Source organism: Telmatherina bonti, assembly GCF_933228915.1.
Source record: "Telmatherina bonti genome assembly, chromosome: 11".
Taxonomy (NCBI): Eukaryota; Metazoa; Chordata; class Actinopteri; order Atheriniformes; family Telmatherinidae; genus Telmatherina; species Telmatherina bonti.
The window spans coordinates 33,653,633-33,679,628 of NC_136629.1; the positions used below are offsets into that span (position 1 = coordinate 33,653,633).

A 25,996-nucleotide genomic window follows, 5' to 3' on the forward strand; every position below is an offset into this window, starting at 1 on the left:
ATATAGAGATACAGTTGTACAAAGTCTGAAAATATATTGCATCAAAACTATTCAGAATATACCCAGAAAAACACCCAAAGAGTGTAGACCTCCACCAAGGCCTTTAAAAAAGTTCCTGGATCCAAACGGTGATCTAGATCACCACCAAATTTAAATCAGTTCTTCCTTTTCACATTTCCTACAATTCCTGAAAATTTCATGAAAATCCGTCCATAACTTAAGTTATCCTGAACACAAAGCCTGTAAAACATAACCTCCTTGGAGGTAATTATGCTACCATGTAAAACTTTTTGTGAAGCATTGATATATTTTTCCATAAACACCTCATAGGAGTCAAATTTATCATTTGCATTCAGTAGATTACACTGTTAACATTATTTATCAACCAATTATGTAAAAAAAAAAAGTGTTTGTGTGTAATATATATACGTTGTTCCACAGAAAACTGACTCGAAAGCAGAGACCCATCCAATATGGCGGCAACGCTGGTTCACTCTCCTGGGCTCAATAAAGCATCTATGTGTATATGATGTCTATGGTTTTTCAACCATCAATCACCAAGGCCTGATCAACAGTTCTGGTACCAACTCCAGGTAAGGCTGACGCACAAACAGATGCAGAACAGGGAAGACTCTAGTAGCCTATCTTTTTTGTAAAATACCTCACCTGGATGCAGATCAAGCTTTATCATGTCTATGTGAACAGAAATCAAGTATGTTAAAATTATGATTTAGATAGCAAGTCATGTCTGCAGAAGAGAATAGTTTGTTAAAACTGTCCAATTATTCTTAAAATGCTCTATTAGTTTTCTGGTCCCAGGGACTAATATATCTAAACTAATGATATAAAATGTTTTAATATGTTTTTTTCTTTTTGTTAAACTTATGAGTACTGTCATTGAGATCTGCAAAAATGTATGAAAATATCTACATTCAAACAAGGTGCTGTAAAAATTTCTACAATTAAAACTATTTTTATTAAAGCCTGGTTAAGAAAAGATAACTTTTTTTTTTTTAAATTCCAATACTTTTCTTTTTCTTTAGGTTATTCATTATTTGGTGCAAAGAGAAACCAACAAGCATTGTATCTTGTTGGTTACAACAAGATGCAATGTTGTTTAAGACCTAAATTTTCTCACATACTTTAAGTGAATATCTGGCATATTATCAGCCCTAGATCACCATGTTTTACTGATGTGGCACAGACAGCAGCTGTTGCTTTTTGTCATCTGATGACACCTCTGCGTATTTTACATCAATGTAAACGTATCCAGAGTCAGAAAATCTGGGTTGACTTTCCACATAAACCTGTGTTGTTGAATCGGTTTGTGAGATCTAAGTTAAGTTTAGCCAGAAAAGCAGAGAATAGCCTGCTTCTCCAGCCCAGACCCGTTGATGCAAAGTAAGTTTGAGTATAAGAAATTAGGCTTGCAGTGAGATTGGAAGGAAAATGACAAATGGGACTTAAAAGTTGCAGCAACAGAACATAAACACACATGTAGTTTTTAATGTAGAGTTTTTATTAAGTTTATGATCATGCAAAAATCCAGCATCCAGTTGAGTTTACTGAAGTGGCCCCCTTTTTTTTTTTTTTTTTTTTTACTGTAAGGTTACAATGTGATAAATTTACTGTCAGAGGGGCACAAACGAGCTAAGGCTTCTGCTAATCTTTTATGCATTTTACTGCAAAACAACATCACTTGATTTGGATATCAGACAGCCATTTCATAACCTCAAAGATGCAAATAACGAAAGTTTCCATTTCTTTATTAACAGTGAAAAATTACCAGAAACTAGACATGCATATTTCTTCCATTTGTAAAACTGCATATATGTTGTCGCTGATAAAGTTTTTAAATGATTTTAAACATCTGCTGTAGACACTTGACTCTCACAATTCAGTTTAAACAAGCACCTCGCACAATTGCCAAAGTATTTGAACACTTTTTAAAAAGTTTTTTTGATGTTATAAGCTGGGAAGTTCTGTTCCTGCTGTGGTTTCTGTGGTATATTTCAGGTTTTCTGTGTTTCACTAATTCCGAAAAGTGAAACAGTTTAAAGCAGCCAAATGTTGCTCTATTTAGCTGATTTCTGGCCTGGAGAAAAAGTAAAGTTCCCAGCAGAACCAAAGCAGGGTAATTATCTGAACCTCTTATTTGTGCTTTTTCCAGTTAAACCTAAAACATCTGTAGTAAAGTCTTAGCAGATTCTTATGTCTAAAATACTTTATTGTCCAAATAATTTGGCAAATTGTGTTCCTCAGTTCAGTTTAGATGGGTGTAATACAAAGCAAGCTGATGGACGTTTTGTGGGTTTGCTTGAGAAAATCTCAGATCATAATTACATCGACAGCGTTAACCAACTCGTTGGCGTTTCCTTTCTGTTTTCTCTGCATTACATGTCAGATTTAAGAAGGAAAAAGCTGTAGGTTAAAAAGTTAACATTGAGTTCTTGTAGGGTGTGTGGATCATACTGGAATTCTTGAGTACATCTTAACTCCCATTTGGTTATTTTACAAAAGCTCCAGCAGCTGCTTTTAAACAAAGTTGGTTCGCTGTTAGAATACCAACACAGACGAGCGCAACAGGGTTGTTTTCACACATGAACATCTGAGACTTTCAGGAGAAAACCCAGACAATTTGGTCCAATTTTTAACCACATTTGCTGATTATACAATCACATATCAGGAGGCTTTCTGTCAGAGATGTGCCCTCCCCACACAGGGATGTTCAGCTCGCATGTGCAGGAGGCAGAAATACCATTTAAATAGTCGCTTTCTTCACAGCAGGTTGAGAAAAAAACCAGAGCAGCAGAGTCACCAGGAAGAACCAACTTGCTTTAGCTGTTGCAAATACGCAGAAATATTTGCAGAAACTTTCTCACAAGTTGTTGTTGTTGTTCCAGACGCCTGGTAGAAAAATCTGCAGAAAGTCTGGACCGAGTGTTGTGAATATTGGTGTTCTGACATGCCACTGCTGTGGAACATTACTAGGACATTTCAGGACTCCAGTACATGTGCGAAAGCAGCTAATGTCACTAAAACACACCCCATGTATTTTACTTAATCAGGCAGGATGATGGAAGATGACATGTGGAAAACTAACCTGTTTATCACTGTGCTGTAGGAAAATACAACCAAGATCATCTCGACTAACTTGCATCTTATAAGAGACAAACAATCTTATTTTTTGGTGATCAATAATCTGTGGCTGGTCTACCGTTGAACACACAGGTGTCAGACTCCAATCCTCGAGGGCCAGTATCCTGCAGGCTTTTTTTTTTGTCTCCATGCTCCAACACACCTGACTGAAATGAACGAACAGGTTAACAAGCTGTTGGATCCATTTGTTATGAACCAGGTGTGTTGGTGCAGCACAACAAAAACCAGTCAGATACCGACCCTCCAGGACATTCCTGCTTTAACAGCTGACATGCTGAAAAGATGTAATTTAATCTACTCTCCCACATGGTGTAATTTGACCCCAATAAACTGATGTTAGATTTTTACCCCCAAAATCATAAAGTCAATAATTTAGTGTCTATCAATGGGTCAGTCAGATTTTATGTAAAGATCAGGAATGAGTTGGTAAAAGTTTTTTCTTCCAGCTATTTTAAATCTAAACCTGTGCACAGACTCAGCTCTGGAGCAGACTGGTTATAATATAACAGCTTCATCTTCTTTAACACTTGCTTTTTAATACAACCATTAACTTTTAATTGCATCTTTTTTTTTTTTTTTTTTTAAACATTACAATGATTGAGTTAATACACACACACACACGATGTAGAACAAAAAAAAGTGTCTTTGTAGCATCAGCACACAAGTGGGCCTACACCCCGAGCACAAACAGAAGTACTTAAAACCATAAAAACATCAGAGTTTCAGTACTGGTTTTACGACGAGTCATGGTGGTGCAAACGGTGGGAGGAAACACGGTTTTCAGAATGTCTGATATGTCACGGCACTCAGAGAGGAGCACGGGTGGTCAATACAGGAAGGGATGGGGCCCCACATATAATTCACAACGTTTTAAGTTTTCTCAACTGTGTTGGAACACACGATATGTGATGATCTGAAGCGGAACTGCTATTTTTTCTTTTTCAGGCAACCACCAGCAACAGTGTAAAATAGTGCATGAGTTCTTATGTAGCAGCGTGCCATAGACGGGACCACACAGTAAGCCTCTCCCCCCTCCTCCGGTACAAAGTCACAAAGTTTCTACGACACAGTGAAACGACTGACACACAGGTAAGTTTCGTGCTCTTCTGAAAGGAGAATTCCTCGCGCTCGTGTGCTTCTGTAAAATGGCGAATCTGCTTACAAACAGGAGCTTGTGTTGAAAATCGACAGGTGCATTTAAAAAGAGTGGGGGGAGGGGGGCTCTGGCAGTCTGCCTCATTTCATCCCGTGAAAACCGATAAAAAAATATCAACATCAAAACATTTACAGCTACAACATTTACAACGTGATTAAAAGGGACCAGATTCTTCAACTGTCGCACAGCTCTCAAGCTGACGTAGCCCTCTTCTATTCATGCCCCCCCACAGCTGCATTCCCTTTTAACATGCTTTTTAAAACGCCAAGACTCCACAGAGTACAGCAAGCCAAGATGCACAAGATACACATTTTAAGAACACCATCAGAACAAGAGATGAGCGCAAAGGTGACGTCCTCATCGTCACACAGGCTGGTCTTACTGAGACGGTAGCAGAGGTCGCATCATAGGAGTACGAGAGGCAGGAGTGATCAGAGTGGAGCAGTTTTGGTGAGCATAACCTGAAGTTGCAGAAAGGTTTACTCCTGCAGAAGAGCAAACATAACAGCATCGAGTCTTAAGTGTCTGTGCATAAAACAGTACAGGCCGAAAACACACATGGAAGAGAACCAAGGTTGTGTGAGTGCGCTCGTTCTGCTAGACGTGCCACCCTGTGTTTGACTTAAACGCTGCAGGCCAGACAGGTGGAGACCTTCTGCAACTTCAGGACGAGCTGGCCTCGGAGACTCCACCTCAAGGGCGGAGAGCAGGGAATTTTTGTGTGTGTGTGAATATCTTTGTATTTACACTTGTGCGCCTCACAACCTCTCCAAAAAAAAACAAAAAAAAGAAACACCTCTTATGTCTAATTCCCCTGAAAGCAAATTGTTCCCCTGATAAAGTTCTGATAAATAAAATCCCCCTTTTTTTAAATCATTTTCAACAAAAATACTTAAAAATATCCGTCATTGAGGAGATAAAAACAAACTTTTACTAACACATAATAGAAAAAGACAAAAAGAAAAGTGTAAAGATCCCTTCACTAACGCGTCCCCTTTAAAACAAAGTGTACACACGCTCAAACCGAGGTTAAAGTCTGAATTAGTTCGGCCACATATCAAAGTAGACGTTCTGCTGCACTATCCAGACAAAAAAATGATCGCAGATAAAATTGCTGCCCCAGCCATACCCACTGTGAGTGAAATGTACTTAAGTTTTCTATATGTATATATATTCAACACATTAATACTTTTCCACATGGCAGACAAAACAAAGACAGGGGAAATAAAGGCCATGGCAGAAAAGGACCAGGGCAGCATCACCCCTGTTGCCATCGGAAACATGCACCATCTGCAAGAAGGGGGCTGATGTCGGCTGGACCCAAACGTCATCTAGCTAGGGGATGGACTGGATTGGTGTTGGGCGGTTATTCGTTAATGCCTTTTTTATGTTTTTTTTTTTTTTCTTTTCTTTTTAAAAGTTTGTAATATATATTCCCCACTTTTGTGTTCTCTGAGCAGCCTCGTCCCAGCCAGGATCCAGGCTCCACTCCAACCACGGAGAGGACACGCTCCAAAAAGCTCGAGTTCAGGCCGACCTGGAGAAGACAGAAGACTTAAAAACAACAAAAAAGCCTTCATGGAGGTGGGTTAGGTTTTAATTAGAAGTATTACAGCTTTATAGAGACCATGTGAGAGTTCATCTACCAGTTTATCCTATTCTGAACACGTTTATTGGACATAAACTGCATGCAGAAGAATCTGAAATTAGAAGGGTTTAGAATTCACTCGAGCCTCCTCGCTTAACCTGGCAGAAGGTTACGGTCCATTCAGACCAGGACCACTCGCCATAAAAACAGTTTCTTCCCCTCTGCCGTCAGACTCAGGAACACTTCTAAGACTCAAACGCTCATAGAACCTGAGCTGGACACTTTATAACTCCAGTCACTTGAATAAGTCATGTCACATCACCTATTGCACTGCCAATCTGCACGGTTGTTCGGATGCTACTGTTCATATCTGCATGTCTACATACAAAATTACTTTCACCTTTTTATAATATATTTTTAACAAAAAAAAGTATATACGTCCATTTCTCTGCATGCCCTCACCTTATTTGTAAAAGTTATAAAAGTAGAAATACAGCTATTTTATATTATTATTCAGCGTTTTTATTATGCAGCACCTTATCACCGAAATTAGTTCCTAGTCTGTGAATTGTTCAGACAATGGCAGTAAAAATCTTTCTGATGAAGATTTACCAAAATGTCTGGATATCCTTGGAAACAGCTTCCAGTCCTGGCCGGTGTGTGTAAAGTTTCATGTTTCTTTTGGTGCCGTATCACTTTACTAAAACAAACTTTTTAAAAAAAAAATCTTTATCATCTATGAAGGAACCACTACATGCTGTGGGTCTACATAAAAGGCAGCTGCCCTATTTGTCTGTCTACCGAAGCGCATCAAAGGACATCCCTCAGCCCCGGTGGGCTTTGACCAGCAAACGCTGAATCCATTACGCCCAGTCATCCCAGGGCGAGTGGAGCACAACCAAAAGAGCCCAAAAACCACCAAACTCACACAACGCCCAAAGAGAACCAGACGGCCATCCGGCAGGAGACGGTCCACACCCACCCACTCTCCCCGTGACTCGGAATATTAACCGCTAGCATCGACTCGCTTCTGTGATCAGCCTTGGAAGACATTGCGATGCCCTTCTTCACAACTAGACCTCGGTAAATTCTTCCACACCAAACACATTTTAGGTAAGTTGTGTGAGCAGGAATCAGCCCGTCGTCTAACGGGATCCAACCTGCAGAGCCGTCGTAGAAAACGACCTCAAATGACCTGCAACAGGTCAAGGTCTCGCTGGACCAGCAGTCAGCTGAAAGACCCAAGAACTAACATGCAGCACTAAAGATTCTTCCAGATGATGAACAGACACTGACTAAGGTACCTTATCCTTCTGTCCATGTGGGGCGAAATGCTCAGTTTTATCCTGATCCAGGTGTTGAAATATATCGCCTGGAAACGACGCGTCTTCAGAAACTGACATATTCTATCCCAGGAGTGGGCAACAGTCCTGCAAGTGTTCTGAGTTTCCCTGCTGCAACGCACCTGACTGACATGATTAAGTCGGACAGGTATCAGGATGTGTTGCAGCAGGGAAACTTTCAACACTCTGCAGAGCATCTATCCTTATAAAATGTTCCAGTAAACCTGACTATCTTCAGTCGCATGACGTCTGACCTTGGCCTGCGTTGTTGGTTCACTGCAGCGGTGCGGCCGGGGCCCCCGAGCAGTGGAAGTGCACGTTGAGCCATTTGGCATCGCGGCGATGCCACACACGCGTCTCCTCTGACTGGCAGGAGCGTGGCCGTCCCTGGCTGTCGATGTACTGCGTCAGGCGGATGTAGGCGATGCAGGCGGCATCCTCGCTGATCAGGTGGACGTGGGGGTTGAGGATGGTGGTGTGCACCGGTTTGTTGTTTTTACTCAGAACTGCAAAGAAGCAAATCAGGTGAAAGGAGCCGTGTCGTTTCAGACATGCTGCGACGTTACAGACTGTCCTCAGATTGTGTCAACGGGCAGATTTACTGAGAAAACTACTGGATTTATAAAATGTAAAAAATAAGCTGCAAATCGTGAGGAAGAAGTAAACGGATATAATCAATTCTGTATGAGATGTTTTGATGTCACTTTCTGAGGAAAGTCTCCAAAGTCGAGTATAAACTTCTCACAACAAAGCTCCGTTTTTTAGTCTACAGATGGAGAGATGAAACTTCAGGTGATGTTGGCGGCTCCTTCCAACCGCAGAACCATTTAGTCATTTACATTTTTTCCCCAGTAGTCTGTTGGAACGTAAAATCTTCATGTTAAAACGAACTAACAGGGATCAGCTGCAGGACCTTTACATCAGAGTGGTCCAGCTCCCGTCCACAATCCTGCAGGTTTACCATGTATCCCTGCTCCAACCAATCACACATTGTGCAGAATTGCACTGACTGTTGGATCCATTTAATGGAAGCCAGGTGTGTTTGAGCAGGGATACATGGACAACGGCCCTTGAGGACAGACTTTGGACATCCCTGATTTTAGATGTATTTTTAACTGACCTACAATCATTGTTTGACCGAGCCACGTGGACCATCAGTAATGTTTTTGTGTGTGTGTGTGTGTGTGTGTGTGTGTGTGTGTGTGTGTGTGTGTGTGTGTGTGTGTGCGTGCGTGCGTGCGTGAATGAGATTATTTGGTGTGAAAACTACTTTAATAAGCAGAAATAATTTTTATTATGCAAAGTTTAAAATTTTGTGTTGGTGGTTGTGTAAAAAATGTTTTATGAATAAAGTTGGATTTGAGTTAATGCTACGTTTCTGGTCTCCTTTTAGCTTGTTAACGTTGGGCTCCTTCCTGCTGTCCTGTCTCAGATCTAATCCACGAACAATTAAGCTGAAAGCAGATGTTAAATGTTGAATGAGGCGGGTTTACAGTTCTGTAAATACGTCTATATTTACTTAAGTGAATACATTTGTCATCCTTCTAAATGATCTGTTTTTACTGGGTACCAGTGTGGATTATGTCCAGTTAGCATTAGGTTAAATGTACACAGTATTAGTCTTAGTAGTAGATTACTTCAGTTTGGTTTGATATCAGCGACGCCGACATATTTACATTAATTTTGAAAATGTGTCGGCTGAGCCTTTTGACAGATTCCCACTGAGCCAGCAGAGTGTGTAATAACTCGTGGAATGAGTGACTTACGATTCTCAAAGTAAAACTTGTGAAAGTCCATGCCCTCGACCAGGTTTCCAAGGGCCTCAGGCTCAAAAGAAGTCAGTCCAGGGTCACAGATTCTCCTGTCAGAGGAAAATTAGGCAATAAATAATCCTGCAGTGAGGAAGAGACACTATAAGGTGCAGAACAGACGTACTGAACCCAAACAAGCCCTTTAAAGGAAGGTGTGTATTACACATAAAAAACAAGACTTTGCCGATGAGAGATTTTTTTTTTAGTTTTATATTCAAACTTACGTGTAGGCCTCAAAATCCCCGTTGTTAATGGCTTCAATCAGCTGCTCCGTCATCTTTATTATCTCTTGTTTACGAGCTGAAATCAGAAGGAGGAGGAAGAGGTCAGACTGTCAAGAATAATCTGGATGTCAAACACGAACCCACACCACATGCTCTACCTTATCTGACATTTCAAGTTGATTCCTGCCTCTAGCAAACTTGATAGTGACATTTAAAGTTACCCTGATCTAAAACTGAATGCACAAAGGTACATGAGCGACCTGATCCACAAATTCTTCTCAGCAAACGGGACACACACCCCACACAAGCAGCTCATTTTTCCATATAGAACAAAACTTTGCAGGTGATGGAAAAATCGTGACAAACTGCCAAAACCTTGAAAAGAAACAAATGAGTTTGCACTGAGAAACAACTTGTGATTGTTCTTGCTGCAGAAAACCCCAGCTGGAACACAGCAGACTTTATGGCTGGACTTGCAGCTGCATGTTTCTCTGTTCATAAAGTCTGTCCCCGACACACAAGAGGCTCAGAAAGTTCCAACAGACCACGTCAAACTGCTTTCTGCACAGCTTGTCTCTCTCTCACTCATGCTGCTGCAGGCTGCTGCTGCCTGCTGGGGGTGACTGGGTCCAGTCTGGTTCCGAACAGGAGCGCTGAGCTGGACTGGTCTGAGCTACAGGGACAGCGGAGCTGCTGACGGCTTCCTGCAGGGGACCAGCTGCAGGCAGGAGCAGTCATACCGGGAAAATACTTCATCTGAAGCTACTCAGCTTTGTAAAATATAAACTAATTAATTTATGATGAGCAAAATGTGTAACAGTAGTCAAGTAGTCGACTCCAGACATCTGCTGAATAATGAAATGGGAAAGTGAGCTGCAGTCATGTCAAGGTGCCAGTAGGTGGCAGCAAAGGAGGGCAAAACTGCTGATAAAGGCTTTTCATACATTCCTGTTCATACATTTGCTTTTTAATCCTGTTTTACATGCAGGACAGGTGTGTGTGTGTGTGTGTCTACAGTACTGCTGCTGGCTGTAGAAGGAAGGACAGGGGAGAAAGCTGAGTCAGGTAAGAATGAGCGGTGGGGTCTGTTCCACAGTCCCGACACTGTGTGTCATCACAAACACAAATATGCACCCTGACCAGGAGTCTGAGAGAACGTTCCTACAACCGAACCTCTCGTCTCACCAGAATCTAATCGTTTGTGATCTTATTCCCACCCAGATGAGGACTATTTGGGCTAACTGGGCCACAGGTGGAAAAAAGGTTTCAACCATCCTGGTTCAACAGATGCCAGCTGTCTTCACCGCTAACATCAGGTGCAGGTTTAATCTGCAGGTTCTTTCCACCAATAATCCAAACAAGACTGAGGCATCAGATGCTGCTTGTCCAACAGCGCCTGATGTTTTCTAACTCAAGGAATTCAGTGAAACCGATGGAGACGAAGACGACAAGCCTGAAGAAGGTTTTCCTCAGTGAAATGAGCCTGAAGTATCATGTGGTATTTTTGTTTCTTCTTCTACTGAGAATCTGGTGAATTCTCTAAATGTTAAAGGTTCAACACTTCCGGTATTATCTCCTTCAGGATTTAATACACAGGATGCTTCTTCATGAAAGAGAACTGAGATGATGTCGTCTCACAAAATGGTTAAACTGACTGCATGATTCCCAGTCCAGACAGACAGAGAGCAGGTTCAGGTCCGCCGCACTGCAGGCTGTAAACACGGTTTTTTCCTGCTGTGCAGTCGGACATTTTACCACAAGGCTCTCTGGGAATTGCCTCACTTTCAGAGACAGCTCAAGTTGCCGTGTCAGAGCTGCAGATTTTTTCTGCTTTAAAGTCCCACCGTCCTCCTGATACAGCCCACCAAAAGTACAAATAATTCAAAATCCTGAAACGTTAAAGCCAACTGGCTCGATCATTTCTTCATTTTATAGATTATTTTCTCTAAGCAGGTTGATTAAAAGCTTCGCACCTTTAACACAAAGCTCATCTGCCAGTTTATATACTGGGATCATCAGTTCGGAGCGGTTCATTTTTATATCATGTCTCAACCAGATGTAAATATTTTTCTCCTCATTCTGTAAACTGATAATCTGAATTAACAAATGACTGATGGGATATTTAGTTCTGGAGCATAAACAGGGATGTAACCGAGGCAAAAGCAGAAGTATTATCTGTTATAGAAGAACTCTTTCAGAATATTCTTCATTTCTAACATTTCAATGAGTTTATGTTGGATCTCTGAGCATCCAGTAAAGTCACCGAAGCTCTCGGCTGTTCCCCATAACGTCCGTCCTGCAGCCACGCGTTACCCCAACATTTCTGCTTATTTTATCCGATCTGGACGTGAAACACTGTGAGCCACAAAGCATGCAGAGTAGGTGAAAATTGGACAGGTACCTTTCCTACCTTTCATCTCCTCCTCTTCTGCGTTATTGCAGCTCTCTGTGGAGCCCTGTCGAACAGAAAAGGTTCAGACAAACACAGATGTGGAAATAAAGAGAAGAAATGTCGCAATGAAACAACAGCTTGTAAGTGAGACGGTGTTGAGGAGCTTCGGACACGTTGTCCATAAAGACGTCGAGTCAACAACACAGACAGATGAACAGGTGGATGACTCCCTCCCAGGAGCACAAACCAGCAAGACACCAGTAGGGGTGATGGGGGGGGGGCGCAGAAGGCCACAAACAAAGCAGCAAAGTGTGTGAGCAGGTCTTAATGTGACCTGGAAGGGGTGTGAGGCTGAGTGTTGGTGTGTTACTCGTTGAGGGGAGGCGTGCTCATGTGGCAAAGCAACTGGAAGTGAAAGTATGTTGTGATGGAGCACTTTGCAAGCCGAGTGGAAGTCTGACAGCGTTTCTGCTCTGTGCAGGATTTTCTCCTTCACATAAATCAGAAATTTGCTCTGATCCAAAAGTAAAGATTCATCTTTACAAGTCTTCATCTAAAATAAAAAAACTCTTTTTAACGTTTACAAGCGAAGACGCATTTAGAGAAAATCCCCGTTCTGCTACAGTCTGGTGGCTTGAGGTTGGAGAAGGAGCGGCTTACCTTGGTGCCATCAGCTGGGTTGTGTACAACGGTTGTCTGGGCTTCCTGGGGGGAGGTAGGAGACACTTTATCATGCAGGGAGAGGTTTAATGAAAGGGTGGGGGGCACCAGCAAACAATGCCACAGAATACCAACAAATTCCATGACGACAGGGACATACAAAACAGACTTCACACGCACACACGCACAGACATGGAGCTGTGCAGCATTTATTGTAGCTGTCAGAGCTTCAGTCAGCCTGCTCCCGCTTAGCCGCCACTGTGGCCAGAAGGATTTTAAAACCTCCAAAATGCAGAAAAGCTGCCATAAATGCAGCTACACAAATATTCACTGAGCAGGATCTTGTCTGAGGAGGAGGAGTGTGCAAAATGTTGCAACTTTTAACATGTAATCACAGTTTGCATCAATATCCAAATAAAACCTTGCAGCTGGAAGCTCTGAGGGGATTTAACTTGCTATGAACACTGATGTAAACTGATCTCTTCCCTGTGTGCGCTGCACTACACTGAAACTGCCTCATCAAGACTTTAAAGATAACAGATTTTAAGGCCTGCGCTTGCAGTTTTAGCTTTTTTTTTTTTTTTTTTTTCTTAGTGCTCACCAGCTGCATGTTTGTGTGACCGCTCCTCATCCTCAGCCTCAACCCCGAGACAAACATTCAGCACAAAAGCAGTTCAAGAACCCCAAGTGCTGCACATGTTGGGAGACAAAACCACCGGCGAACTCCTACTCCAGTCTGCACTGAACTCAGACTTCGAGCATGCAGCCCCTTCAGTGGGATTACAGAACCTGAAGTGTTTTCAGGCGTTTTAGGCGCCAACGGCGGAGAGATGATGGGATGGTTGTGCAGCCTGATTGAGCCTGAAGAATCACGATGCAGTACTGGGGTTTAAAGCATCTCTCACTGACGAACATTTTGCATCTTATTTATTGAACCGGCATGAAATCCTGACACCTAAAGAACACTTTGATGTCTTACATGATGCTGGAAGTCTTCAGTGAGGTGGAAGGTGTGCAGTGCATTGGGGATGAACATGTACCTGCTAATTAGTTGTGCTAATGCTGACTCATTGGTAAAAGGGGCTAAAAGTGGATCATCTCTGACAACAGATGTGGGTTTTCAAGCATTTTTTGCCCCCAGGTTTTCATATTTTAAACTTAAACCTCCAAAGTATAATCCCAAACCACAGGAGCTGCATCCTCTTGATCCACCATCCAATTTCTCAAGCTCTTGTTTTACCCAGAAGTCCTCACCAGTCCACGTTTTGATCTCCACTATAATGCAAAAAAACCGCTCAACAAAGCGACATACAACACCCACAAAGACGTCACCAGAATGAGGCTCTGCAGAACACGATTAAGATGTCTGCTGTTGCAGCACGAAATGAAAGTAATTCGTCTACCTGTCAGTGTTTTTGTGCTGTGAAAATATATTTAAGTGCAAGAGGTTTGGGTGAAACAAGAGCCAGGAGAGACACTCAAAAACCACACAGCAGTCGTTCAGTTTTACAGCCATCAAAGTCACGGCCAACATCACAGGTTACGTTCAGAGCAGAAGCAAAGAGGCAGAGGATGGTGGACGAGGCGGGGGAGCCTTTTACTTTACATGGGATGAGATAAAAACGTTCAGGACGAGACAGAACTAAACATTAAAAAAGATGGAAATGATGCCATGAAAAGCAACATGAGAAACCAAACAGATATGGTACCATTGGTGCTGAAGATGATATGCTGCTGTCTTTGGTGCTGCTGCTGCTTACTACACTGTTTTTACTGTTGTTTCCCTGCGACTGGGGTGAAAAAAACACAACATAGTGACTCCTACTAAACCATAAACTCTCCTTCAGGACTCACAGATACAAAGCAGGAATAAAGCCTCAACAACCCCAACAAAACAAGACCAATAAGTAATAAAATGAACTGATTTGAAGTGGGGCATATTTGAAGGAGTTAAATACAGATTTATCTGAATATTAATCTCCCCCTACTATGAGACTGCTTTTTAAACAGCATTGTTATTGTATTTTATTACATGTCAACCATGAAATTAGCCATAACGGTGATGTCATCAAAGGTTTTTAACTCGTATTAGATTCCCGTTTCCTATTCCTGCATTAAAACATAAAATATTAAGACTAAAAAAAAACAAGACAATGTGTCAGCATATCATTTTTTTCCCAGGACTTTTAATATAAATGATCATCTGCTGGTGGTAAAAAAAAAAAAAAAAATCTTTTACAGGTTTGTACTGAAAGCAATCTGGTGACAGAAATAAAAATATTTAAGCTAGCAAAAAAAAAAATAAAATAAATAAATAAGATTAAAAAGCTAAAAAATGGTTACCAGTTCAGATCTGTGCATGCAGTGAAAGGCCTTGATTTAGGCCTTTAATCTAACCGTGGAGAGCTGTGCGTTTGCAAACATGCATGCATGCTGTGTTTTACTCTCCAAGACTAGCACACAATTCTTACTCCTGGTTCGCTCATAACAATATGTTAGCATTACTGCACCTGCTTCAGTCATCTGAATCCCACTACAGAACAAACCCTGCTGATTCCTGCAGCAGATTTCTAATAACTCAATTCAAACATGTGACTGTGATGAATAAAGTATGAAAAAACAGAAAGACTAATTAAAGATAGAAATCCTGATGATAAGGTGTAGGAACAAGCAGCTAAGTTTTTAAAATATATATTTAGAGCTGTTCTACAAACACTTTTGTACATCCTAATAAACTGTTTGGTAGAAATGCAGCGTGGAGGAGAACTACTGACTACTGAGCTATGAGTCCGAGCAACAAAAAGAGAAGAAAGGACCAGGTTGAGGGGGATCATCAGCCCTCATTCAGAAATGTCTCAGTAGTGGGAGATGAACCAGCAGACAACTGGGCTAGTGTGTCAATGCATTAGCAACATTAGCGAACCAGTGCTAACATTGTTAGCACAGCATTAGTTTCCCATCTTATAAGAGTGAAAGAAAACTGCAAACTGCTTGGATTTTATTCTATATTAGTATTAAAAACGTGAGCATGAAGCACAACGATCAGCTGCTGGATTAACTGTCATGTCAGGCGCCTTACAGCAAAGCCAAGCTAAATTAAAGACAAACTATCTAATTAGAAGACAACTCTTAGAGAACACAGATCCTGCATCTGTCAGGCTGCATCTCAGCTCCCAGTTTGTTCATTTTAGTCTCTTAAACTGTCCTGCCTGATAGGGACACGTACAGGAGAAGCTGCTGCCTGACTAAACCATCTGCTTCAATCTCACTCGATTCCAGCTTTCTACGTCACAAATGAAACACCATTAAATGGAATCTAAAAGGAGAAAAACACACGGTTGTGTTTGTCGCTACGGAAGCAACGGTGACGTCCGTCTTTTCACCTGCACTTCCAGCAACCAGGCAGGAAAACAAGTTTCCTGTTAGCTCATGGAAACTGAACTCTGTGTGTTCGCGGTTTGTCCAGCCTGCATTGGCAAAATACAAAAAAGGCAAAACAAACCAACTTTATCAGCGGTAAAAAAAAAAAAAACTCACGGTCACCTACACAGTACAGAACACTGATGCAGAGATGCCATTTATTATGAGAACTGGCTCGTTCATGGAGACCACCTGCACGCTGCACTATAAGGTTGGAATAGAAGCACAAGAATGGCTCTTGCATGATTAATTTACCATTTAGCTCTTCTACATATATTAAATATAACTTTTCATCACACAAATTAGACCAGTGTCAGATTCACTGCCTGCACTGCCATGAAAACAAACCAGCGAGGCTGTAACAAATACTGGCTGCATTACAGGAGCTTAACTCACCACAGTGATGATTACATTTTATATTACTTTCCAATTATTATGCTGTTTTGTTGGAGCCTGAAAGCCAGATTTCAGCTGCGTAACAGAGGTGTAGCTGCACATTCATCTGGAATGTGTGTTGTAAACAAGAAAACACCGTTAGAGCTGGACTTTCTCTTCAGCCTCCGGCTAACTGGTGGAGGGAAAATGCAAATATTCCCACAGGACGCTTGAAGGTGAGGTTGAGTATGCTACATCAATAAAAGGTTGAAAGCAAAGCGCTGGAGGGTTTCAGCTGCTTTCATACAACGTGTGATAAATAAACTCGTAAAACATCACCTGACTGAAAGAAAACAAGCGAGACTTCCATCTTTTACTGGGATTCAGGAATCAAAGTGAAACTTTTCAAATCTTTTGACTTCAGGAAGTTTAGAGAAGTGATTTAAATTTCTCAACTTCAGTCAGCCATCGTCTTCTTTTTTTCCCTAACAGTTTAGAACAGGGATGTCAAACTCCAGTCCTCGAGTATCCGGCGGGTTTTTGTTGTTTTCCTGCACCAGCACACCTGATTATAATCAAATGGATCCAGCAGCGTCTTGTCAACCTATTTATGAATTTCAGTCAGGTGTGTTGGAGCATGGAGACAACAAAACCCTGCAGGATACCGGCCCTGGAGGACTGGAGCTTGAGGTTTAGAGCATAAACAGCTTTTAGTGGATTTCTACCAGTTTAAGTTGGAAAAATTGGCCACTTGAGGTTCATTCATGCCCAATATGAAGCGCAGGGTGTCAGTCCCACTGGGCCAAAACGTGTCCGCCAGCTGAGGGATGCATTTTATTGCTTATATTTAATAATTTACTTTGAATGCATCCATCACACAAGTCCTGTCTCTTTAGCTTGTGTTTATACAAGCAAGAAGTGCAGAACATGTTTGACCTCAGCAGTAAAACATGTGCATCATGTACACATCTGGACGCGTCAGCTTTAGAGCAATGCTGCATTTATAGAGCTTTTGATAAAAAGTATTATATGGGAAAGAAGAAAAAAAAGGAAAAAAGGGGAAAATTTTCTTTAAAAATTCTCAGTTTAAAGAAAAAAAGTATTAGAAAAGCATCTATCTAAAAAAAAACAAAAAAAAAAAAAAACACTGAAATTAAACAAAAAAAAAAATGATTTCATTAAATTCATGACAAGAAAAATACATGTACAAATGCATAAGTATTCCACTGTTTGATACGCTGCATCTACACCTGATCTGGTTCACCGATGGAGATTATCTGCAGGTGACCAAGACAGCCATTCTGTTTGCAGGAAAAGGGGAAAAACAATTCACTTCAATGAAAGCTAATGAGGATATAATGAATATGCAATGACTAAAAAGATGGAAATGGTTGTAAATCCATGTTTGTGGCAATTAAAGTCACTTCACTCCAGTGATGCACAGGGATGAAGAGAACAGACCTGATCAGAGGAGGATGATACGGAAGTGACTGTATGTTATTTGTCGGGAGGGAAAATGGGTTTGATGACACTATGGGTAGGGTGGGAAGAGGACACTGGATGAAGCTGGAACAACGCCTGAAGCACCTCTGCTTAAATGTTAAAAAAAAAAAAAAAAGGGGAGAGAAGGAAGACCGAAGAAGAGGAGAAAAGAATGAAGACTGAATGGAAACGACAGCCGATCTCACCATCAAACAAACACTCGAGCTGGACTTCCTTTTCTGACAGACGGCAATGGAGAGGAGCAGGAAAAAAATATAAGGGAACATCGGGAAGACAAGGAGCTAATCAAAACAGCAAAAAAAAAGTCAAGCTGCCAGTTTTATCCCTACAAGAGAAACAGAAAAGAGCTGCAGAAGCTTCGACACGAGCAAAAAAAAAGACAAAAGGGATACTAAGAACGCTGCAGAAGAAAAAGGGTGTTAAGCTTCACACATCTGACAGGTAAATATGTCGTTCTGCAGTTTTTTCTGGTTGGGAGGGGTTCAGTTATTACGTTACTGGGAATTTTGTTTTGGCCTGCTGATCATGGCACTTCACTGCATGCATGCGCTGACTCTGGTTGTTCATATAAAGAGAATAGATCCAAGTAAAAAAAGAAAACAGCACTTTTTATTTTTCCTCTTTGTTTTGCTTTCTTTAACCTTTAACTCATTACTATCATCAACCACCTGCTTTATTTTTCATCTTATTTGTAACTAATCTTCCAGTTTCTAAATCTGGAGCACCAGAACACAAAAATAATCACACTTTTCTGCACACAGTATTACAGATATACATGTTCTTGGAGATTAGTTAGGGTGACAGACCGACAGGGAGATAGCAGAAGATAGGAAGAGTCATCAGGACGAACAGAAACCCTCACGGGTCACACAGCTTACCTTCACACCATCCTTCTTGTTTAATAAGGATTTGCAAGCTGGAAAAAAGTGAGAAAAGATGATGAGGATGGGGTCTGAGAGGAAGAACTTCCAGCAGCGTCACAACTGATCAAACAGCAACAGGAAGAAAACTGTGGATTAAATGGTACCGAAGCACGACGACGCGACAAAAACCCAAACCTAATGACAATTAGGACATATATTATCTCTCTCTCTCTCTCTCTCTCTCTCTCTCTCTCTCTCTCTCTCTCTCTCTCTCTCTCTCTCTCTCTCTCTCTCTCTCTCTCTCTCTCTCTCTCTCTCTCTCTATATATATATATGTATATATATATATGCATACTTTTCTAGTTTACTTATAGACTTTTATATTAGATATTCTATTAAAAGTTTCCATTTTTATGTGATCAAATTTTTAATATAGTTTGTTTTATGCACATCTGTTATGTAAGTACCTTTAAAATGGGTCCAATTTACCCCCAAAAAAACCCAACACCAGTCTCAGCTCAGAGTCATTAAATACACGGCACAGCTCAGCAGGACTTCCACAAAAATACATCCAGATCGTGACTCTGCGTTTGATGTGCAGATCTTCCTCCCTTCTGAGGGCTTTCAGGAAGTGAACAAGGATGCATGACTGAATATGCTAATGGATAAATGGATGAGCTACAACTGGAATTAGATCATTTCATTTAAAAAAAAAAAAAAAAAAGAAAAAACTTGTTTTAAAACTGGAAAATTTGGTTTATTTCTGTTCAATTCAAGCTAAATGATGTGCACTAATATGACTTCTTTTTTTTTTTTTTTTTTTTTTTTTTAAATTAGTATGTCCAGTTTTAATCTGGTTCCTGGTAAGAGACCAGTTATGATGAAGAAATTCACACATACAGAAATGACACCAACACACAACAGTAAAAATCATCCACATGCAAACAGGCTTGCAATGAACACACGCTATTAACACTCATATTTGTCTTTACATCTTCCAATGATCCACCCTTACCTTCCACAGATAAAGAAGGAAAGGAGGGCAATGAAGAAGGCAAGAAAACAATGATGTTTTTAATATCTGCATCTCAACATCAACAGAGGTGAAAACTGCAGGATGGAAAGGTCATGCTTTCACTCCGATGATTAACCGCATTCAGAAGTCGCTGCATGGGACCATGCAGCGACTTTATGTTGTCTACAAGTCTGGCATGCAGCATCCACATCAAAGTTAGCATCTTGAAAGCTGCAGAGGAATAAATTGCTAACAGTAATGACACTGAGTGGAAACCTGCACGTTTGTCAACTACACATTCAAAACTAGCTTCTTTTTTTCAGTTTTAGACCGTTTGCAAATAAAAAAAAAGTCCATCTGAGGAACAAAGTTCGGATGTAAAGGGGGGGGGAAGAAGCAACAACTAATCGTTGAGGCATCCTCTTGTAGGTCAACCAGTGTTTCCTGGATGAACAACCTTCAGGCAAGCAGCTGTTGCTGTAATGCGACTGAGATTCAGCTTTAAAAGGTTGAGTGTGCTTCAAACAAATAAACTGGATGAATATGACAGATTACACGCGAGTCATTTGTTTACGATTTTATAGCAGCGTAAGTTTTAGGGAAACACACATCGTTCCCTCCCGTCTCTGATGCTGATTGATGCTCACTTTGTTTGAAGCACACTGATGTCTGGTGTTTTTTTTCCCCCCTAATTTCTTATTTAGGTTTAGTCCATTCACACAAAAACAGTCAAGCAGGCAGGAGAGAGGAGAAAGAAAAATAGTTAACATTGCACAATGTGCATCGGTTTTTCCAGCTTCCCATGCAGGATGCCAACTGTACAGCACTGTATGCTTAGACACATGCTTGGCTGGCTGTTGCTGCCGGAGCCATGCGGCGGGGAGGTTGCAGTGAGCACAGGCAGGCATCGACTGGGCATCAGCTCTGTGGATACAAACCATTTTAAAGCAGGCAAAACAGAGTGTTGCTAAAAGGTTTAAACGGCTACGCTGCAGGACTTCAAATAAATAAACGATCCGCAAAAAAGATGTGTAAATGCAGCGTTACTGAGTTGCAGCTGCTGTTGCGGGAGGGGGGGGGGGGGGGGGGGGGGGGGGGGGGGTCAGAGGGTCATGCTGGGTGTCGGTTAAACGTGCAGCTGTACTCCACACAGGATCTCGTAGCCGGACCTGGAGGGGAGGTGTGCTCATCAGAGCAACAAGCAGCAAAGAAAAGGTCAAGAGCTGAGCTTCATCTGTAGTTTCCATCTCTATGTGGGTGTGTGTGATGTCCCAGTGCAACGATGACCATTTTAATAGTGGTTCATCAGTGTGCAGGCAGCAGGCAGCAGGTGGGGAGGAGGAGGAGGAGGAGGAAGAGGAAGGAAGGAGGGGGGTTCAAGCAGCCCAGGCCACATGCCAACAGCCTGAGTACAAAGTTGGCGGTGCTCGACTCCAACACCTCCTCTCGCAAACGTACCTTCCTGTGCCATTGCGGCTGTGCTGGTGGTAGCGGCAGGGCTGGTATGCTGCCGTCCCACTATCGGACAGAGAGGGATTCAGTTTGGTGCTCAAACTGGGACGAGAGCCTCACTAAAGCCTTAAAAGGATTTTGTTTGTTTCTTTTTCAGCGGGTAATTTTGCAACACTACACATGGGTCAGGTGTGTGCCAAAGAGGAGTTTTACTTCCGATTTTTTACTTTGACAACATATTCTATGATGCCGGACTTTTTTTTTTTTTTTTCTTTTCTCTCTCTAAACTATATATGTAAAGCAAAAATACCTGCACTTTGAGTTAACTATGTTATCTCCATTTAGTGAGCAAATGAGCCTTTATAAAAAAAAAAAAAAAAAAGCAGACAGTAATGTGGAAAGAAATTCAGGTGTGTCCCGTCTGCTTTCTCAGTCAACATCCGTCTTGACTTGTGCAAAGTGGATGACATTAATCCAGAGTAGCTGCTTGCCTTACATGAAAGCATGTAAACACAGAGCCAACAGCATTAACGCAGCCGTCTAGGCCATCATCCAGCCCACAAAGTGGATGTTCAATCAAAAGTCCTCTGAGTTCTCAGCGATCAAACTGCTTACGACGGTGAAATCCAAGCCAAACTCTTGAGGCGCGAAGTAGAAACCGCGCCAGTAAAGGAGGCGCATTACACACTGGAGGTCCGGTATCAGAACAAACTCAATAAGTGTCCGTGTACATGGCAGGAACTCACAAGATGACCTTTTAGTGAACACAATTTTAACTGACCAGCGAAGCTCACCTGAAAAATTCCTGGACACCAACATTGTAGTGAGGATAGCTCCCTGGAGACAGGACAAAAATAACCATTATAAATGTGTTATGCAAACTTGTGTGAGTGCATCTGGCTGGAAGCACGCTCACTTTGAGTTTCCTCCGGGCGTTGAACTTGCGCAGACACTCCACCGTCTCTTGACGATGCATCATGGAGGCCACAGTGGAGCGTTGCTGCAAGCAGAACAGAAGCAGAGTCACCAACTCAACGCAGATAAGAATCCAACTACAACTCACATTTACAGCCAGCTACAGCAGTGTGTTTTACATCCAGAATGTGTGAGTGGGACTTACGCAGACCCAGGGATGCTTGAGGGCCTGGTCAGCAGTGATTCTTTTGGCAGGGTTAATTGTTAACATCTGATTGATCAGGTTCTTGGCCTCAGGGGTCACTGTGTCCCACTCTGGAGACGGGAACTAAAACAAGACAGAGATGGTGACATATGAAGATTGTACTTGCGTTACTGAGAGAACAGGGACTCTACTAAACCTTTATCTATGGAGTATGATTAATCTCACAAGTCATACTCATAATAATAAGAAAGCATTTTATTTAAAAAGCACTTTTCAGGTCACTCACGGTCACTGCACAATAAAACAACAACTACAATAGCAAACAATAAATAAATAAAATCAAATACAGACACAAAACTGTGGGACACAGTAAGTAGAGAGAGTGTGCTATCTTATCTGTTATTATTTTGAGAACAACATAATGACATGAACATCACACACCCAAAGCAGACTGTGGGTCACATAAATGTCTCCAAACTATAAACAAAAAAAGTTTGATCCAATTTGCATGGTTGGCTTTATCTACCATCTGGTGCCGCTAATGCCACTATAATGTCGAGACTCTCCAGACACAGACCAGCTGAGCCGAGCAGGAGTCAGTTTTCATGATAAAACATCCTTTACACACCCACCATCATGCTTTTTTTTCACATCCATTCAACATAACTGGTGGCAACATTCTGCAAATGGATTGTTGAGAGGATTTTTGACCACAGAAGAGAGATTTAAAAACACAAGATAGGAAAACAAAGCTGCACAATGGATCACTTAAGCATGGGCATTGCAATGTACATGTGTGCAACAGTCACATCGCACTTCCTGCAATGTTGGAGGCAGATGAACTTGAAGTTCAATTTTAAGTGGACCTGACACACCGGGTTGTTCATTTCCAATAGAAATAAACAAATCTTTATGGTAAAACACAATTCATGTTTGCACATTATACCGCAAAACATGGACTCAGAACCAAGCACAATAAGAGCAAGCAAAAAAAAAAAAAGGTAACAGGAACAACAATACAGGCAAAAAACCGTACTTGGAACATCCGCAAAAAGATGTGAGATTAGCGCAGGTCAGTCGTCAGTAAGATGGCATAAGAGTGGCATAATTTAAATCTGTTAAATAATTCCTGTATTTCTTTATATTGCATTATATATCACAGGGTAGGGCTGGGCAATATCACAATATAGATCATCTGGACGATAGAAAATGTCTTGTTTCACCACCAAGGCTCTATTGTTTACAACATGGTTAGGTGATTTACTGCAGTATTGAGGGTCCTACGCTGTATCTTAGCTGTTCCTATGACTGTCTTTTCTGGACTGAGATGTCTGATGTTTCACCAGGTATCTGTTGGAGCCACTTCTCCAGTGTGGGGCACACGGCCCCCCAGTGCTCCGATCACTATGGGTACTACTGTTGCTTTCACCCTCCAGGTCTTCTCCAGTTCTTCCTTGAGGTCTTGGTACTTCTACAGTTTCTCATGCTCCTTTTTCCTGATATTTCCATCACTGGGGATGGATACATTGATCACTACAGCTTTCCTCTGCTGCTTATCCATGATCACTACGTCCAGTTGGTTGGTCAACCAACCGGACAACCAGATCCTTTCTATAAGGACATCTATAAAACACATAAAATGTGCCTAATTAATGTCTGTAATGGACAGCAGCAGCAAAGCTGTACTCACTGTTTAAGCTTTGTCATTAATTTAATGAACTGTGTACCCGTAACTGCAGACCTCTGTGCTGCAGGGCAAAACCATGACACAGGGTTGATATAGGGTTCAGAGGGGAAGACTGGGACCTGGAGTCATGGGACAGGGACATCGACCTCCAGTCTGATGAGGCCTCAGTGCAGGCTGCTAGTGTAGTTGTCAGGGAGAGAGGTTTTAGAGGATTGTCTGACTGCAGGCAACCTCGCAGCACTCGCCCGGTCACATGCAAAGCTTACTGTGGCAGACAGGATAGACGGCGGAGCCTGGAGGCCACTAACCGTCGCACATCGGGTAGATATGCAGGCTTAACTCTTGTTTTCATACAACAACATTCAGTATCTTCTTGTGGGAAAAAAAAGACTTTTGGAACACATCTGTGCAGGTTGTGTTACTTCCACCACTGGCTTATCGATGCTGCTGCGTTCCAAATTTGCAGCGACAGCTCAAACCTGTATCTGGTGTCGTCTCCAGCAAAGGTCAACAGAAAATGAGCTCACACTCACAGGGACACCTTCTGTCTACCAACAATGCTACGCTGGCTTTTAGAGGTCAAGAATGTGACCCCTGGGAGGCATAACGTCACGTTCCACATGACTGCTTAAAGCTGCAGCGCGCACACACACACAAAGCTCACATGTACAGAGTAAAAGGAAGGTACAGCAAGAGGAAAACATGAGAATTAATTACTCACATCGTATGCACCAGCTTTGATTTGTTGGTACAGTTTGTGTTGATCTTCATCCCAGAAGGGAGGGTAACCCACCAGCAGGATGTACAGGATCACACCTGACAGACACACACAAAATCAACACAATAAACAAATAGATTTGCACATAAAAGGTCAAACACCAACAAGCACACACACATGGATGTAAACCCCTCCAAAAGTGACCTGGATTTAAAATTCATAACACCATCGTACAAGAAACAGAAAATATGAATGACTAAATTAAACAGGTGGACATGATATTTATGGGAATGAGTCTGATATGAGTGGGATGCTGTGGAACTGACCACATGCCCATATGTCCACCGGCTTGCCGTACGGATCCTTTCTCAACACCTCTGGGGACAAATATCCTGGAGTTCCAGCAAATCCTGCCAGAAAACAGATATGAGATACAAACTGTTGTTCACAACGCTGTGACAGTAAAACAGCATGAAGATATAACTGCACATTGATCTAAACGTCTCTCCTCATTCAGAGAATGGGGTCAGACGTCACCACATAAAAGTGTGAGACTGATCCGCCATGTTGGTGAAGTGACTGCTCCGTCTGCTCAGGGAAGCAGTGGTCGCCATCTTTTTCCATCTTTGCATTGCTTGCAATTTCAGACAAGAGTTTTTATTTTTACATTGGGATTTTCATCCTAAATTTACTGTCCTGGAGGCAGTACAGTGATAAACAGAACTTTTCCAGGCGACACGCTTTAAGCTGCTTGTGGTTTGGATCCATAGACTGTATATAAAAAGATGGACGGAGCCTCCGTGACGTCAGCCGTAGGTTTCTGAAGAGCTGAATTGAAGCTCGGTGGGCGGTTCCTACCATCGACATCTTAGTAGGAGCATGCATGTTGTCTCGCCCAGAAAATACAAATATGGGCAAAGAGGTGGAGCTGAGAGGGGGGCTGTGAGCGTCATGGTGGATGATTGACATCAAGCGAACTCAGAGCTGCCTGTAGCTAAAAGCTAACCCGGAGATAACAGGAGATAACCAGCTAACGAAGGTAAGCAGGTTAAAGCTAAGTCACGTTGTTAACCGGCTAAAAACCACGGTTGTTCTACGTTCTTCTTACTTGAAGCAGGAGATCGGGTACCTGTCAATCAAAAGGACACGCCCCTAAATATGCCGAACTTCGAGATTAAATTACTTTTAAACGGGCGAGATAGAGAAAAATTCCTTCCCCTCACAGTTGTCATGAAGGTAAACCTGACCTATTAAACCTAAAATGTTTTTTGTACCAGGCTGTTTATTTCTGCTGTGAAGTTGGTCTTTTTAACATGGGAGTCTATGGGGATTTGCTCTATTTTGGAGCCCCTAGTGGATGAGGGGGGAAACTGCAGTTTTATGCACTTCCGCATAAGCTTCACTATTCACCGCCAGAGATTGCCGCTTGTTTGGATATAAAGATTTACATAAAGATCAAGCATTAAAGTTGCGGACAATTCCCAAACATTTTCCGCCACAAGCTCGAGGA

The 25,996-nt window shown here is 41.9% G+C and overlaps 1 protein-coding gene across 2 annotated transcripts in view; it reads right to left on the reverse strand.

The window, feature by feature from the left end:
- Nucleotides 1-1,624: 1,624 nt before the first annotated feature.
- camk2g2 (calcium/calmodulin-dependent protein kinase (CaM kinase) II gamma 2) overlaps nt 1,625-25,996 on the reverse strand; it is a 77,278-nt gene continuing 52,906 nt past the window's right edge. Inside the window, exons 8-21 of one of the 2 annotated variants that reach the window (XM_079248932.1) lie at nt 24,813-24,896; nt 24,490-24,584; nt 22,082-22,204; nt 21,878-21,961; nt 21,756-21,798; nt 20,968-21,027; nt 18,510-18,547; nt 14,043-14,123; nt 12,334-12,378; nt 11,692-11,737; nt 9,282-9,357; nt 9,013-9,107; nt 7,501-7,752; nt 1,625-5,852 (exon numbers count right to left, since the gene is read on the reverse strand). In XM_079248932.1, coding sequence (XP_079105058.1) covers nt 7,520-7,752; nt 9,013-9,107; nt 9,282-9,357; nt 11,692-11,737; nt 12,334-12,378; nt 14,043-14,123; nt 18,510-18,547; nt 20,968-21,027; nt 21,756-21,798; nt 21,878-21,961; nt 22,082-22,204; nt 24,490-24,584; nt 24,813-24,896 — 1,103 coding nt within the window. In that variant the 3' untranslated portion in view covers nt 1,625-5,852; nt 7,501-7,519. Of the gene's footprint in view, nt 5,853-7,500; nt 7,753-9,012; nt 9,108-9,281; nt 9,358-11,682; nt 11,738-12,333; nt 12,379-14,042; nt 14,124-18,509; nt 18,548-20,967; nt 21,028-21,755; nt 21,799-21,877; nt 21,962-22,081; nt 22,205-24,489; nt 24,585-24,812; nt 24,897-25,996 lie in introns of both variants that reach the window. The other variant, XM_079248931.1, reaches the window with a different exon arrangement.